General features: G+C 43.5%; 1 protein-coding gene across 4 annotated transcripts in view; it reads left to right on the top strand.

The window, feature by feature from the left end:
* The window catches only part of LOC125453846 (ras-associated and pleckstrin homology domains-containing protein 1), a 199,186-nt gene that overhangs the window by 107,117 nt on the left and 77,798 nt on the right, over window positions 1-14,271 (top strand). For all 4 annotated transcript variants that reach the window (XM_048533878.2, XM_048533877.2, XM_048533876.2 and 1 more), the window contains exons 3-4: window positions 304-406; window positions 10,299-10,855. In XM_048533878.2, coding sequence (XP_048389835.1) covers window positions 304-406; window positions 10,299-10,855 — 660 coding nt within the window. The remainder of the gene's footprint in view (window positions 1-303; window positions 407-10,298; window positions 10,856-14,271) is intronic.

The raw sequence follows: 14,271 nt of genomic DNA, 5'->3' as shown, positions 1-14,271 counted from the left end.
TATCATCCAGCAACAGTGTGAAACTCAGCAGTGAGTGTCGACAGGCTGTTCACACATAAATGTTGTTAAATTTGAAACTGCTGCTGTCATCACTTCTTTGAACTGGGATCACTGATAATGATCAAGAATAAGAACACTGACCTTGTTGATATGAGCATTTCTAGACATTTAAAATAATTAACTGATATACTTTATGATTTTGACTGTGAATTATTATCCCTTTCCACAGCTGAATTAAAAGGAGTTTACAGTTACCATAATTATACTATGAAGTTGAGAACAGCTTTTGTTTTATCTCCTCAGAGTTTGGATACTGGGAAACCTGAAGAGGTGAAGAAATCCCCCCTTCGGCAAGAAACCAATCTTGCAAACTTCTCCTATCGCTTCTCGATGTACAATTTGAATGGTGAGAGCTGTGATTGTTGTGCCTGGAAACAATTCAGATTGGAGACTGTGTCTTGCTTTTGTTAGCTGCTGACAACAAATAGTTGTCCCTATTTGTCTCTGATAATTCTAACTCTTGGTACTTCTGTTTATTCATTCAACATTCCTACACGAGCATGAGCGAGGTCATTGACCTTGCTGGAGCTCAGACAGCACAGGCCTGTTATGCCAGAGTATATACTTCAGGCTAATGCATACCAGGATACTTATTCGTTGGTGATTTTTGGATATCGTATTTCTTTCTTGTTGAAATTAAGCTGCCACCTCCACATCTAGATTGACTCCGTACTCCTCGAGTGGAAAACATGAATCTCATGTGGTTTACTGTCGTTGTTGGGGCTTGGAGCAACAATAGTACAGTAGGTAATTTGAGAGTATATTGTGTTGAGTTGTAACAGTACCTAGCCTGGTGGCTTGTTTAGGTGGTCAAGGACAGGTGTAACTGAACTCTACAGACTGTATCTGCATTTGTGAAGAGTTAGCTGATCTGTCACAGTCAGCAGTTTGGCAGGAGTCCGTACTCTGGAGTAGAGAGGAGAAGTAGCCTGAAAATTGAGCTGTCCGCTATTGAAAGTATCCATATGCACGTTGGATGAGGACAGGGGCAATTTTGGCTTTGTGCTCCAGTCTCAGAGCAGGTATGAAAAATGACACACAGGACAAGAATTGGCAAGTGATCAGTATCATGCAAGCAAACAACAGAAACAAGCCCTTTCAGAACAAGAGGTGGGGAGGAGAGAAAATGAGCATGGTTGGCAAAAATAATCATCCTGCTCAGCCTTCATAGCCGAAAAGGATTGCACTTCGCAGCACATTTAAAGGTCACACTTTTCTCACAGTTAAATGTTTCTTTCTGTTCAAAATCCATTGCATTTTCCAGCTGTAATTCATCTTAGTTACACTGAAGAGGTGATTCCTGCAAGTCAAGAAATATTTCATGGCTTAACCCATCTCTGATCTGTTCATCCTTCATGCAAGAATCAAGATGATCATTGTCAGCAGGCCATTTCCCTGTGGCATATGCCACCTGCTAGCAGGGATTTTGAAAGCCATTTCATTGTGATCATGGGTGATAGATGTAGTTGGTCTTCTCCTTTCTTTCTGCTGTTCCACAAACTTGAGTTTATATCTCTGGAATTCCATGGATAAATTTCTCCTCCATGCTCCCTTTTTCATCCTTTTAAGATACTTCAGAGAACTTATCACTTTGACCAAGTTGTAGGTCAACTACTCTGTCTCATTATGTAGCTCAGTCTTACATTTGAACTAGTACTAGGAGCAGGATAAGGCAACTCCACCTGTAGAGCTGCTCCAACATTTAATCACTGCTGCTGCTTCGTTAGGAGAAGTCACTTCACCTTACGAAGGAGCAGTGTTTCCAAAGTTTGTGATTTCACATAAACCTGTTGGACTATAACTTGGTGTAGTATGACTTCTGGAACAAAAACAAAGTTGCTGGAAAAGTTCAGCAGGTCTGGCACCATCCATGGAGGAGAAAACAGTTAACGTTTTGGGTCCGGTGACCCTTCCACAGAACTGATGGTGGCTGGGGAAAAGTCAGTTTATATGCAGAAAATAGGGAAGTGGTGGGGGGGGAGTAAACAATAGGATAGAGCCAAAAGAGAGAGAGAGACATTTGGACAGACAAAGGAGTTGCTAACAATCGGGCTGGGAGGGTGAATAGTTGTTAATAGGGACTGTTAGTGACTAACAACGGGGGGTGTGGATTGGCAGGCTATGTGGTAACAAGGCCTGATGCGTAGGGTAGGGGGCTGGGACATGGGGGAGTTTAGGCCCTAAAATTATTGAACTCAATATTGAGTCCGGAGGGCTGTAGGGTCCCTAAGCAGAAAATGAGGTGTTGTGAAGCCCAGCGCAAGCTGGAGGAACTAGGCAAGCCACAGACAGAAATGTTGGCCAGGGAGCAAGGTTGTGCATTGAAGTGGCAGGCAACGGGTAGTTCAGGGTCTTTTTTGCGAGCAGAACGTAGATGTTCTGTGAAGCAGTCACCAAGTCTACGCTTCGATTCCCCAATGTAGAAGAGACCACATTGTGAGCAGCGAATGCAGTAGACTAGATTCTTGGAAGTGCAGGTGAAGTGTTGCTTCACCTGGAAGGTATGTTTGGGCCCATGGATAGTGGGGAGGGAGGAGGTAAATGCGCAGGTGTTGCACCTTCGCCGGTTACAGGGGAAGGTGCCATAGGGCTGTGAGGTGGTGTTGGGGGTGAAGGAAGTATGGACCAGGGTGTCCTGGAGGGAATGGTCCCTGCAAAAGGCAGACAAGGCAGGGGAGGGGCATATGTGTCTGGTTGTCTGTTAGTGGCATCTTGCTGGAGGTGGCGGAAATGACGTCCGATGATTTTCTGGATGTGGATGCTGGTGGGATGGTGGGTGAGGATAAGGGAACCCTATTGTTGTGGGAGGGAAGAGAAGGGGTGAAGGCACAAGTGTGGAAGATGGGTTGAACTGGATTGATGGCCCTGTCAACAACGAAGCTGGGGAATCCTCGGTTGAGGAAGAATGTCAACATTTCCGAGGCTCCCTTGTCGAACTTAGCCTCATCTGAACGTATGCGACAGAGACGAAGGAACTGAGAGAATAGGATGGAGTCTTTACAGGAAGTGGGGTGTGAGGATGTATAGTCCAGGTAGCCGTGGGAGGCGGTGGGTTTGTAATGGATATTAGTAGCCTGTCTATCCCCGGAAATGGAAACAGAAATTTCAAGAAAGGGAGGAGTCCGAGATAGACCAGGTGAAAGTGAGGGCAGGGTGGAAATTGGAGGCGAAGTTGAAGTTTTCCAATTCTTGATGAGAGAGGGAAGCAGCACCGATGATATCAATGTATTGGAGAAAGAGTTGTGGATGGGGGCTGGAATAGGACCAGAAAAGGAATGTTCCACATACCCCACGAAGAGACAGGCATAACTCATATGGGTACCCATAGCATCCCCTCCTACCTGAAGAAAATGAGAGGATTTGAAAGAGAAGTTGTTGAGGGTGAGGACAAGCTTGGCCAAGTGGAGAAGGTTGGTGGTGGGCGAGGATGGTTCAGGTCTTTGCTCCAGGAAGAAGCGGAGAGCCCAAAGACCCTCCTGGTGGGGAGTGGATGTGTAAAGGGAATGCACATCCAAGGTAAAGAGGAGGTGGCTGGAGCCAGGAAACTGGAAGCTTTGAAACCGGTGTAAGGCGTCAGATGAATCATGGATGTATGTGGGTAGGGATTGCACCAGCAGGAAGAAGACTGAGTCAAGGTAGGAAGAGATGAGTTCTGTGGGGCAAGAGCAGACTGAAACAATGGGTCTGCCTGGACAGTCCTGTATGAGGATTTTTGGCAGGAGGTAGAAATGAGCTGTGCGGGGTTGGGGGACTATTAGCTTGGAAGCGCAGGGGAGGAGATCACCGGATGAAACGAGATCCATAGCCGTAGTGGATACAATGGCCTGATGTGCCATGGAGGGGTCATGGTCCAGGGGACGGTAAGAGGAGGTATCTGAGAGCTGGTGCTCAGCCTCTGCAAGGTAGAGGTCAATACACCAGACAACAACAGCACCACCCTTATTGGCAGGCTTGATCACAAAGTTTGGATTAGATCTCAGTGCACAGAGTGCAATCAGTTCGGAGGGAGATAGGTTGGATTTGTTAAGAGGGGCAGTGAAATTGAGGCGACTGATGTCAAGTCGACAATTCGCAATGAAAAGATCGAGTGCAGGTAAAAGGCTGGAGCGAGGGATCCAGTTGGAGAGAGTGTATTGGAGTTGGGCAAAGGGGTCTGTGGGGCAGGGTGAGGACTGTTGTCCAAAGAAATGAGCACGGAGGCGAAGATGACTAAGAACAATTGGGTGTTACGTTGTGCCCGAAATTCATTAAGGTGGGGATGCAGAGGGATAAAGCTGAGGCCTTTGAGTAGAGCGTTCAGCATTGGGGAGCGGAAGGTTAGCAGGAATGGTGAATACCCGACAGGAGGTGGGGTGGTTGGGGGAGGGGATAGAGTCAGAGGCAAGGGAAGAAGAGGTAGGCTCCAGAGTTCTGTTAGCAACTCCTTTGTCTGTCAACTGTCTTTCTCTCTGTTTGGGGTCTATCCTATTGTTTACTCCCTACCCCACCCACCACCCTATTTTCTGCGTAAACTGACGTTTTCCTAGCCACCATCAGTTCTGAGGAAGGGTCACTGGACCCGAAACGTTAACTCTGTTTTCTCCTCCACAGATGCTGCCAGACTTGCTGAGCTTTTCCATCGACTTTATTTTTGTTCCTGATTAACAGCATCCACAGTTCTTTTGGTTTTTAATTATTATGACTTCTGACTTTGCTGACCCCAGTCAAACACTGGCAACTCCACACCCAGGGTGGTGAGTGGCTTGGAGAGAAACTTGTAGGCTGTGATGTTCCCATGCTTCTTGCTGCCTTATCCTTCTAGGTGGAAGTGGTTGTGGGTTTGAAAGGAGCTGTCCAAGGATGAGGTCAACTCTAACTGTACTGCAGACAATCACAACTCTTTCAAGTGTATTCGTAGACAAAAGCAGTTCTTGTCATAGAAATACAACAAAAACTATTTCAGTCCAAGACCTGGAGTTATGAAGCCGATCGTTCATTACTCGAAGGGAATTTAACAGACCTGGAGGTCAAGGTTCTCAAAACTCAAGATCTCCTGTTTCTTCAAAGTTTGCCCTGCATTTTGCAGCAAGAATCCAAGTCCATTTTTTTGGTGTTTTCATTGTATTCCATTCATTTCAAGATTGGCTTTTTGAAACTTGCTGAAGGAGCAATGTTGACATCTTGCTTAGGGTTCTTATGTGACGACAAGAGCATGACTTCTGTTTGGTCTCTGCTGAGCTTGATGGCAGTTGGAATATTACATGTGGTTGCATTGCCCCTGGTTGTGTGGGATTCTTACTCCTGATAGCTACTTGGTGACCTCTGCTGGAAGGTGCTTGTGTATGCATCTCATGCCAGGTTAGAATGGGGCTCAGCTCTTGAATTTGCTTTGATTATAAAACATAGAACAGTACAGCTCTTTGGCCCATGATGTTGTGCCAACCCATTATCCTACTCTAGATCAAACTACCCTGCATAACCTACGTTTTACTATCATCAATGTGCCTATCCAAGAGTAGCTTAGATGTCCCTAATTTATCTGACTCCACTACTACCGCCAGTAGTGCATTCCACACGCCCACCACTCTGTGTGTGAAGAACCTCCCTCTGACATCTCCCCTTACCTTCCTCCAATCACCTTAAAATTATGCCCTCTTGTAATAGTCACTTCTGCCCTGGGGAAAAAGTCTCTGACTAATCTACTCTATCTAATGCCTCTCATTATCTTGTACACCTTTATCAAGTCCCCCCTCATTCTTCTTCGCTCCAGTGGGGGGGAAAAAAAGCCCTAGCTCCCTCAACCTTTCCTCATAAGACCTGCCCTCCAGTCCAGGCAGCATCCTGGTAAATCTGCTCTGCGCCCTCTCTAAAGCTTCCATATCTTTCCCATAATGAGGTGACCAGAAATGAACACGATGTTCCAAGTGTGGTCTAACCAGGGTTTTATAGAGCTGCAGCATAACCTCACCGCTCTTATACTCAATTTCCCTGAACAATAAAAGCAACACACCATTCGCCGCCTTTATAACCCGATCAACTTGGCTGGCAACTTTGAAGGATCTGTGGATGTGGACTCCAAGATCCCTCTGTTCCTCTACACTGCCAAGATTCCTGCCATTAACCCTGTATTCTGCATTCAAATTTGACCTTCCAAAATGAATCACTTCACAGTTTTCCAGGTTGAATTCCATTTGCCACTTCTTTCCCCAGCTCTGCATCCTGTCAATTCCTGTTGCAACCTACAGGAGCCCTCCATGCAGTCCACAACTCCACCAAGCTTCGTGTCATTGGCAAACTTACGAACTCACCCTTCCACTTCCTCATCCAAGTCATTTATAAAGATCCCAAAGAGCAAAGGTCCCAGAACAGATCGTTGTGGAATACCACTGGTCGCAGAGCTCCAGGCTGAATACTTTCCATCTTCTACCACTCTGTCTTCTATTGATCAGCCAGTTTTGTATTCAAACAGCCAAATTTCCCTGAATCCTATGCCTCCTTACTTTCTGAATGAGCTACCATGGGGAACTTTATCAAATGCTTGCTAAAATCCATATACACCACATCCACTGCTCTATCTTCATCAGTGTGTTTTGTCACATCCTCAAATAATTCAGTAAGGCTTGTGATACATGACCTGCTCGTCTCAAAGCCATGCTGACTATTTGTAATCAAATTGTGCTTTTCAAAATAATCATAAATACTGTCTCTCAGAATCCTCTCCAATAATTTGTCCACTGCAGAAATAAGACTGACTGGTCTGTAATTCCCAGGATTATCCCTATTCCCTTTCTTGAACAAGGGAATAAAATTTGCCATCCTCCATTCATCTGGTACAACTCCAGAGGATAGTGAGGATGCAAAGATCATTGCCAAAGACGCAGCAATCTCTTCCCTTATTTCCCATAGTAACTTAGGGTATAAACCGTCTGGCCTGTGGGACTTATCTATCCTCATGTTTTTCAAAATTTCTAGTACATCTTCCTTCTTAACATCAACCTGTTTGAGCATATCAGCCTGTTTCATGCAGTCCTCACAAACACCAAGGTCCCTATTATTGGTGAATACAGAAGCAAAGTATCCATTTAAGGACCTTCCCTGCCACCTCTGATCCACGCACAAGTTCCGTCCACGAACCTTGATCGATCCTACCCACACTCTGGCCATCCTCTTGTTCCTCACATAAATGTAGGATGCCTTGGGGTTTTCCTTAATCCTACCTACCAAGGCTTTTTCATACCCCCTACTAGCTGTCCTAAGCCCATTCTTCAATTCCTTCCTGGCTACCTCGTCACCCTCTGGAGCCCTGTCCAATCCTTGCCTCCTCAACCTTAAGTAAGCTTTCTTCTTCCTCCTCTGATTAGATGTTCCATGCGTCTTGTCATCCAAGGTTCCTTCACCTTACCATCCCTTCCTTGTCTTAGTGGGACAAACCTATCCAGCACTTTTAGCAAGTGCTCCCTAAATAACTTCCACATTTCTATCCTGCATTTCCTGGAGACCATCCGTTTCCAATTTATACTCTGCAGTTCCAGCCTAATAACATTGAAATTCCCCCTCCCCCAATTAAATACTCGCCCATACCATCTGCTCCTGTCCCCCTCCATGACTATAGTTAAGGTCAGGGAGTTGTGATCACGATCACTGAAATGCTCTTCCTGGTTTGTTGCCAAGCACCAAATCTAATATGGCCTCCCCTCTACTCAGCCTATCTGCATATTGAGTCAGAAATCCTTCCTGGACACACCTGACAAAATCTGTTCCATCCAAACTATTTGCACTTAGGAGGTTCCAGTTGTTATTAGGGAAGTTGAAGTCACCCATGACGACAACCCTATTACTTCTGCACCTTTCCAAAATCTGCCTCCCAATCTGTTCCTCAGTGTCTCTGTTACTATTCAGGGGTCTATAGAAAGCTGCCAATAAAGTGACTGCTCCTTTCCTGTTTCTGACTTCCACCCATACTGACTCCGTAGACAAACCTTCCTCGACGACCTCCCTTTCAGTAGCTGTGATACCATCCTTGATGAGCAATGCCACTCCCCAATCTCTTTTACCTCCTTCCCTATTTCTCCAACAACCATTCAACCCAGTGTTATCCAAGTCTCTGTAATGGCCACAATATCATAGCTCCAAGTACTGATCCACGCTCTTAAGTTCATCACCATTATTCCTGACACTAATTGCGTTAAAATCGACGCACTCTCAGACTCTCTGCATGCTGTATCTGCCTGTACACCAGCTACCCCATTCTCTGATCCACAGCTCCGGTTCCCATCTCTCTTCCAAACTCGTTTAAACCCTGCTGAAGAGCTCTAGCTAGCCTCCTGCCCAGGATATTAATGCCCCTCCAGTCCAGGTGCAACCTGTCCTTTCTGTACAGGTTCCATCTTCACAAATGTCTGAAGATCCCCTCTTACACCAGCTCCACAGCCATGTGTTCAGCTGCACTCGCTACCTATTCCTAGCCTCAGTAGACCGTGGCGCCGGTAGTAACCCTGAGATTACTACTCTGCTTATCCTCCCTTTTAACTTCCAACCTAACTCCATATATTCACTTTTCACGTACTCATCCCTTTTCCTCGTTATTTCATTGGCATCGATCTGTACCACGACTTCTGGCTGCTCACCCTCCCCCTTAAGAATCCTGAAGACATGATCCGAGACGTTCCTGACCCTGGCACCCAGGAGGCAACATACCATCTGGGAGTCTTGCTCGGGACCACAGAATCTCCTGTCTGTTCATGTTGATAAGGTAGAATCATTGAGATATTCACATACAAGATCACATGTGAAGCATGTACATTTAAATGTGATTCCAGAATTTGACAAGCACCAATAGGCCCATGTTCCAGCTAAAGTCAGCCTCTTCAGGCATATAGGCGAGAAAATACTATCAATATATATTGATGTTAATAAGTAAAACATGAGGTAGTAATAGCTCAGCATAAAATGAGCAAGATGGCTGGAAACACTAGGTGCTGCTTTTAGTGGTAGCTATATCTCTGGTTGTTTTACCGGAATAATTTGAATGGAGTCAGGTCTGGTTAGGTGTGGCACTTAAACTGTGTGTTCATTTTCAGCGTGTTTTACAGTGTAGTCAAGCAGAAGATGGGTTTGTTCAATTTTTTTTCATCTCCTTGAAGATTCTCCAACTGAGATCCAGATTTCACTGGTTTTAAATGAGTGTCTTGCTGGATTGTAGAAAATGCAAAAGGCTTAACTCATGCACTTAAGGTTGCACTGAGTCACCTTGCAAAATGAATTAAGAACTTTGCTCTGTATCTAATGCCATATTGTCCCAATCCTGGGAGTGTGATAGACCATGTAGAAGGAGCATGTCTGTTTCTGTCTGTGATTTTCCTGCACTGAAAAGGCTTGATGTAAACCCCTTAATTTAGAAATGGAAAGTGTGGTCAGCATCAATATTCCTCAACTTGGATGGGAGAAGGGTAGAAGGTAAGATGAGGACCTCACATACTTTCCAATCAAGTGATTTGTTCTTTTTTTTTCTAATTACCTCAGAGTAGCTTAATTCATCCCTTACAGTGCTTTGTCAGTTACAGAATGTCTTGTTGAACTGTCCAGTCAAAAATTCATAGCTCAATGTTTCAACCTATTGAGCTGAATCAAGGAAACAGTCATTGTTCCATAAGTAGTCTTGGTAACAAGTCCCTATCTTTCAAACTCACTTGCTCCATTACAGCATTTTTACATTTATAAATAGGCTATTTATATAGGCTGTGAGACTGCAAAAGTATATATCTTCCAATATCTCTCTCCATCCTTCTTTATGTTGAAAATCGATGGGGTTTGCTTAAACTTCCAACTCAGTTATGGTATGGTTTTCCACCTACTCCTAAGATTTGAAACTGTCAATATGTGCCATGACTGAACCATTGTGCCTTCATTTTAAGTGCCATACTTAACACAGGATATTGAGGAACAGGAGTCGGACATTCAGTTCATTGGTCCTGTAGTGCCATTCCCTCACATCGTGGTTGATTGTCTACTTCATTGCTTCAACTTACTGTTATAAACACCTTTAAAAGTGCAGTGGGATTGGAGGAATTTAGTTCTAAGTGCAGGGTCTTTTGCTGGGTGTACGGCTTCAGAGAATTTTCGACTCTATCCAAAGATTAAATGTCTGCTCCTTTAATTGGTATTGAGGTTCAGAACAATTTCGTATAGATAATAAGTCCTATCACTGACACTAATCTTTTCTTTTCTCTTTTTAATTTTGCATGTGCTGCATGCTTCAGAGGCTCTGAGCCAGGGAGATGGAGTGGATTTGGATGCTCTCATGGCAGATCTCTGCTCTATGGAACAGGAACTCAGTAACATCAGCAAAGAACCTTCCAGACATGACGACAGTGTTGTGAGAAAATCTCACAAAGAAGAAGTACCTCCTAAGATATCCAACAAAGAAGCCAAACCTGCTCAGAAACAATCTGTCACTCGAGCATCCTCTAAACATGGCAGCTTGAAGGGTTCTTATTCAGTGAGAAGCCCAAAATCGTTGCAAACCAATCTTTCACTGGATGATATTACTGCCCAACTGGAACAAGCTTCTCTTAGTATGGACGAGGCAGCACGGCAGACCAGTGCCCTGACATATGATACAAAACCCTCTCTGCCCAATCAGCACAGGAGAACGGGATCAGCTGGAACAGTCAGCGATACAGACATCCGCTCAAACAGTACCTCATCTCGATCCAGTGTTACTTCTGCCACATCTAGCCAGGATTCTTTGGACATTGACAAGGTTGTCCGACCTCAGGATCTTGATTTGAACCAACAAGGTCAACCCACAACAGAGGTATTGTTTTTGTGCAGTTTTTCTCATGCCTTCATATTAAGTGCATGTCCTGAAATGTGTGCCAGCTGGAGGAACACATGGCAGCATTAGCAATGAAAAGCAAGAATAAAAGTTTAGGAGTTCAGTAACATGCTTTCTTAATATGGTTGTGATAACTGTTTCAGCTGTTACCTTTTCCTGCTCCTTCCTGTATTCTCATCTCTATCAGGCTACTACAAGAAAAAATTTTCTTCATATTACTGAATTGGGTTGAGGGATCATATTTTGGAATACCTGAGATTTTCAGTATGGGCTGAACAGAATAAATCATTAGTTGAAGAAAATCAGAAACACTGATGGAAATGCTCAAGTGCAGTCCATCCCTCTATTGGTTAATGCTTTAGCTTAGGCTAAAGGATCATAACTAAAATACAAACACATCCTCAGAGAGGCTGACTGTATCACTGTATATGCCCACTATTTTCTAAGTTTTATTCTTTGAACTTGGATGTGGAATGTCATTTATGGAGCTTGAAGTTTGTGGCAACTTAATTTGTAATACCTGTGTAACTGTGCCATTGCACCCAGAATTACAAAGCTGCGGCATAACTTCCTTGTCTAGTCTGTGCTTCTATTTATAAACTGAAGGACTCTCTATGCTTATTTAGCAGCCTTTATAAATTGTCCTGCCACCTTCAAAAAGATTTCTGTACATTTTCACTGTTTCTGTTTCTGTTTCTGTTCCTGCAATCTCCTCAACAGAAGCTAAATAAGCCTGAGAATGTCATGGATAACATGTTTAGCAAATTAGTCACACCACCAGTATGGGCTACACAGAAGAGTTGGGTGAGGCTAGGAAGTGGAAGATAGTACAGTTAAATATTGGCTAAAAAGCTGCTGTAGGAGGGAGGGCTTCAGGCATGTGGAACATTAGAATGCCTTCTGGGGTAAGTAGAACCTGTTCAAGAAGGAATAGGTTGCACCTAAATTGGAGGAGTACCAATATCCTGGCAGGGAGGTTTGTTAGTCTGACTCAGGGAAAGTTTAAACTAGTGTGGTAGGGGTTGGGAACCAGAGCAGAAGTTCAGCAGGTAGTATGACTGAGGAAGAGTCTGTGGTTTAGACTAGGAAGACTAAGAGAAACGATGTTGTAGCTATTACAGAGACTTGGTTGAGAGATGGACAAAACTGGCAGCTTATCATTCTGGGATTTTGGTACTTTGGGCAAGATAGAGATGGGTGTACAAGAGGTGGGGGAGGTTGCCTCCCAGCAGCCTGTGGGTGATAGAGAAACCAATATGTGGACAGATTATGGCAAAATGGGAAGACAACAGGGTTCCCTACATTCTCTAGGACTTGATTAGTACAAGGGGCTTGGATAGGGAGAATTTGTTAGGTATATCCAGGATAGGTATTTAAAAAAAAACTAAATATGGAAAGGGCCGTATTAGACCTGGTTTTGGGGAATGAGCCAGGCCAGGTGATGGTTTTTTTTCAGTGGGGGAGCATTTTGGGATCAATGACAATAGTTCTGTAAGTTTTAAGTTACTTATAGATAATGACAAGATTAATACAAATTAGGGAAAGTCTAACTACCACAATATTTGCAAGAACTAGGGTACGTAGACTGGGTCAGTTGTTTGAGGATAAATCCCTATCTGGTATGTGGGAATCTTTTGAAGACCAGTTGATTTGAATTCAGGACCAGTATGTTCTTGTGAAAATGAAGGATCAGAATGACAAGCTTTGGGAACCGTTGGATGACAAGAGAAGTTGGAAATTCGTCAAAAAGAGAAAGGAGGCACGCATAAGTTTTAGGAAACTGAGGACAGAAAAGCCCTCAAAGTATACAAAGATAGCAGAAAATAACTCAAACAAGGAAGTATGAGGGCTATAAGGGACCATGAAATGTATTTGACAAACCCAACTGTGGAAAATCCAAAGGTGTTTTTATATATATGTAATGAGCAAGAGGGTAGCTAGGAGAAGGGTAGGTTCACTCAAGGACAAAGGAAGACATTTATGTGTGGAGCCACAGAAAGTGGGTGAAGTGCTTAACAAATACTTTGTACTGGTATTCACAAAGGAGAAGGACGTAGTGGATGGCATGTCTCAGGATGGGTATGCTGATATTTTGGGGTGTGTCAATGTAGAAAGGGATGAGATGTTGGATTTTTAAAAAACATTTAATGTAAACAAGTCCCCAGGACCTGATGAGATCGATGCAGATGGTAAACCAGGTGGGTTTACATAGTTGCTCTGATTTACTGATTTAGTAAAAAGGAATAAGGGTTTGTGCTGCGTTAGTGGTTAATATTGTTCACACTTGAAAATGAACACATTCAACTGATCTTCTCCATTTAGAGATCTTTACCCTCGGCCCAAAGATAATGTTACTGTTCCATTCTTCACAAAGTTAAGATTGAGAATTGCGTTCTTTCTATCAACTTCTTCACCTGTCTGCTGCTTCATTTGTCTGAAAGTAGTTATCTTTGTTCAATAATAATTTTAACAAAATAATTACCCTGTTTTGAGGTTCGTCCTGCTTTCTGTCACCAGTGCAATTATAAAAGATTGTTTTAAGATCAGTGACAATTGAAGTTTCTGATTCCTTGATATTAGATATCACTTCAACCTGTGTCCATTTTAAATTTAGTTGAGATGTGAGTAAAACAGCTCTAATTTAATGCCTAACCTAATTCTGAAGAGACATTTACTGAATCTCTGTACTGAAATCACCTGAACATCTGTGCTGACGGGTGTTTGAGGAACTTTGGAATTTTCACTCTGGAGAAATGAAGTATTGGGGTGGAGCACTCACATTCTTGGGCACTAGAATAATTGAACCCATGCAATGAAGACAAGTGCTGCAGTCTTCAGAACCACAAATATTTGAATGATAAGTTCAAGCTCACAAGATGTAAGGTTTTCTCAGGATGGTGAACATATTTTCTATATGTAGATGGTCCCAACAGGCAATAAGAGCATGTAGTTTAGAGCAGATTTATAATAACATTGCATACCTCATAATATTTCACCAATTAAAATATCTGTTTTTGTGACTGCCAGTTTCTAGTTCTGAACCACCATGCAAATTTGTGACTCTGTTCATCCCCCACACCTACTCACTCACTCCCCAACAGCATGGGCTTTCTCCCAAATTGTGAACATAGGCAGGATAACCTTATAAAATGACAAAGGAGTGAGGATAGTGAGGTAGATCTGCAATTTTACAGTGAGCAGAGGTGTGATGCCCTGAAGCTAACTGTACTGTTCTGATATAATGCTGACCAATTAGTAGCAGTGAAATGCTTAACTTTGTTTCAGGAGGCAGTCACACCCGGTGGATTAAATAACTCAAATTCAGAAAGTGTTCAGGGACAAGGTGTGACTGTAAGTGAGGCAGGTAGGGGGATTCCAAGTTCAGGAGTGCAGGA

The sequence above is a fragment of the Stegostoma tigrinum genome, chromosome 7 (assembly GCF_030684315.1).
Source record: "Stegostoma tigrinum isolate sSteTig4 chromosome 7, sSteTig4.hap1, whole genome shotgun sequence".
NCBI lineage: Eukaryota > Metazoa > Chordata > Chondrichthyes > Orectolobiformes > Stegostomatidae > Stegostoma > Stegostoma tigrinum.
The sequence above is the reverse complement of the archived record's forward strand: the minus strand, read 5'-3'. Positions and strand labels throughout refer to the sequence as shown.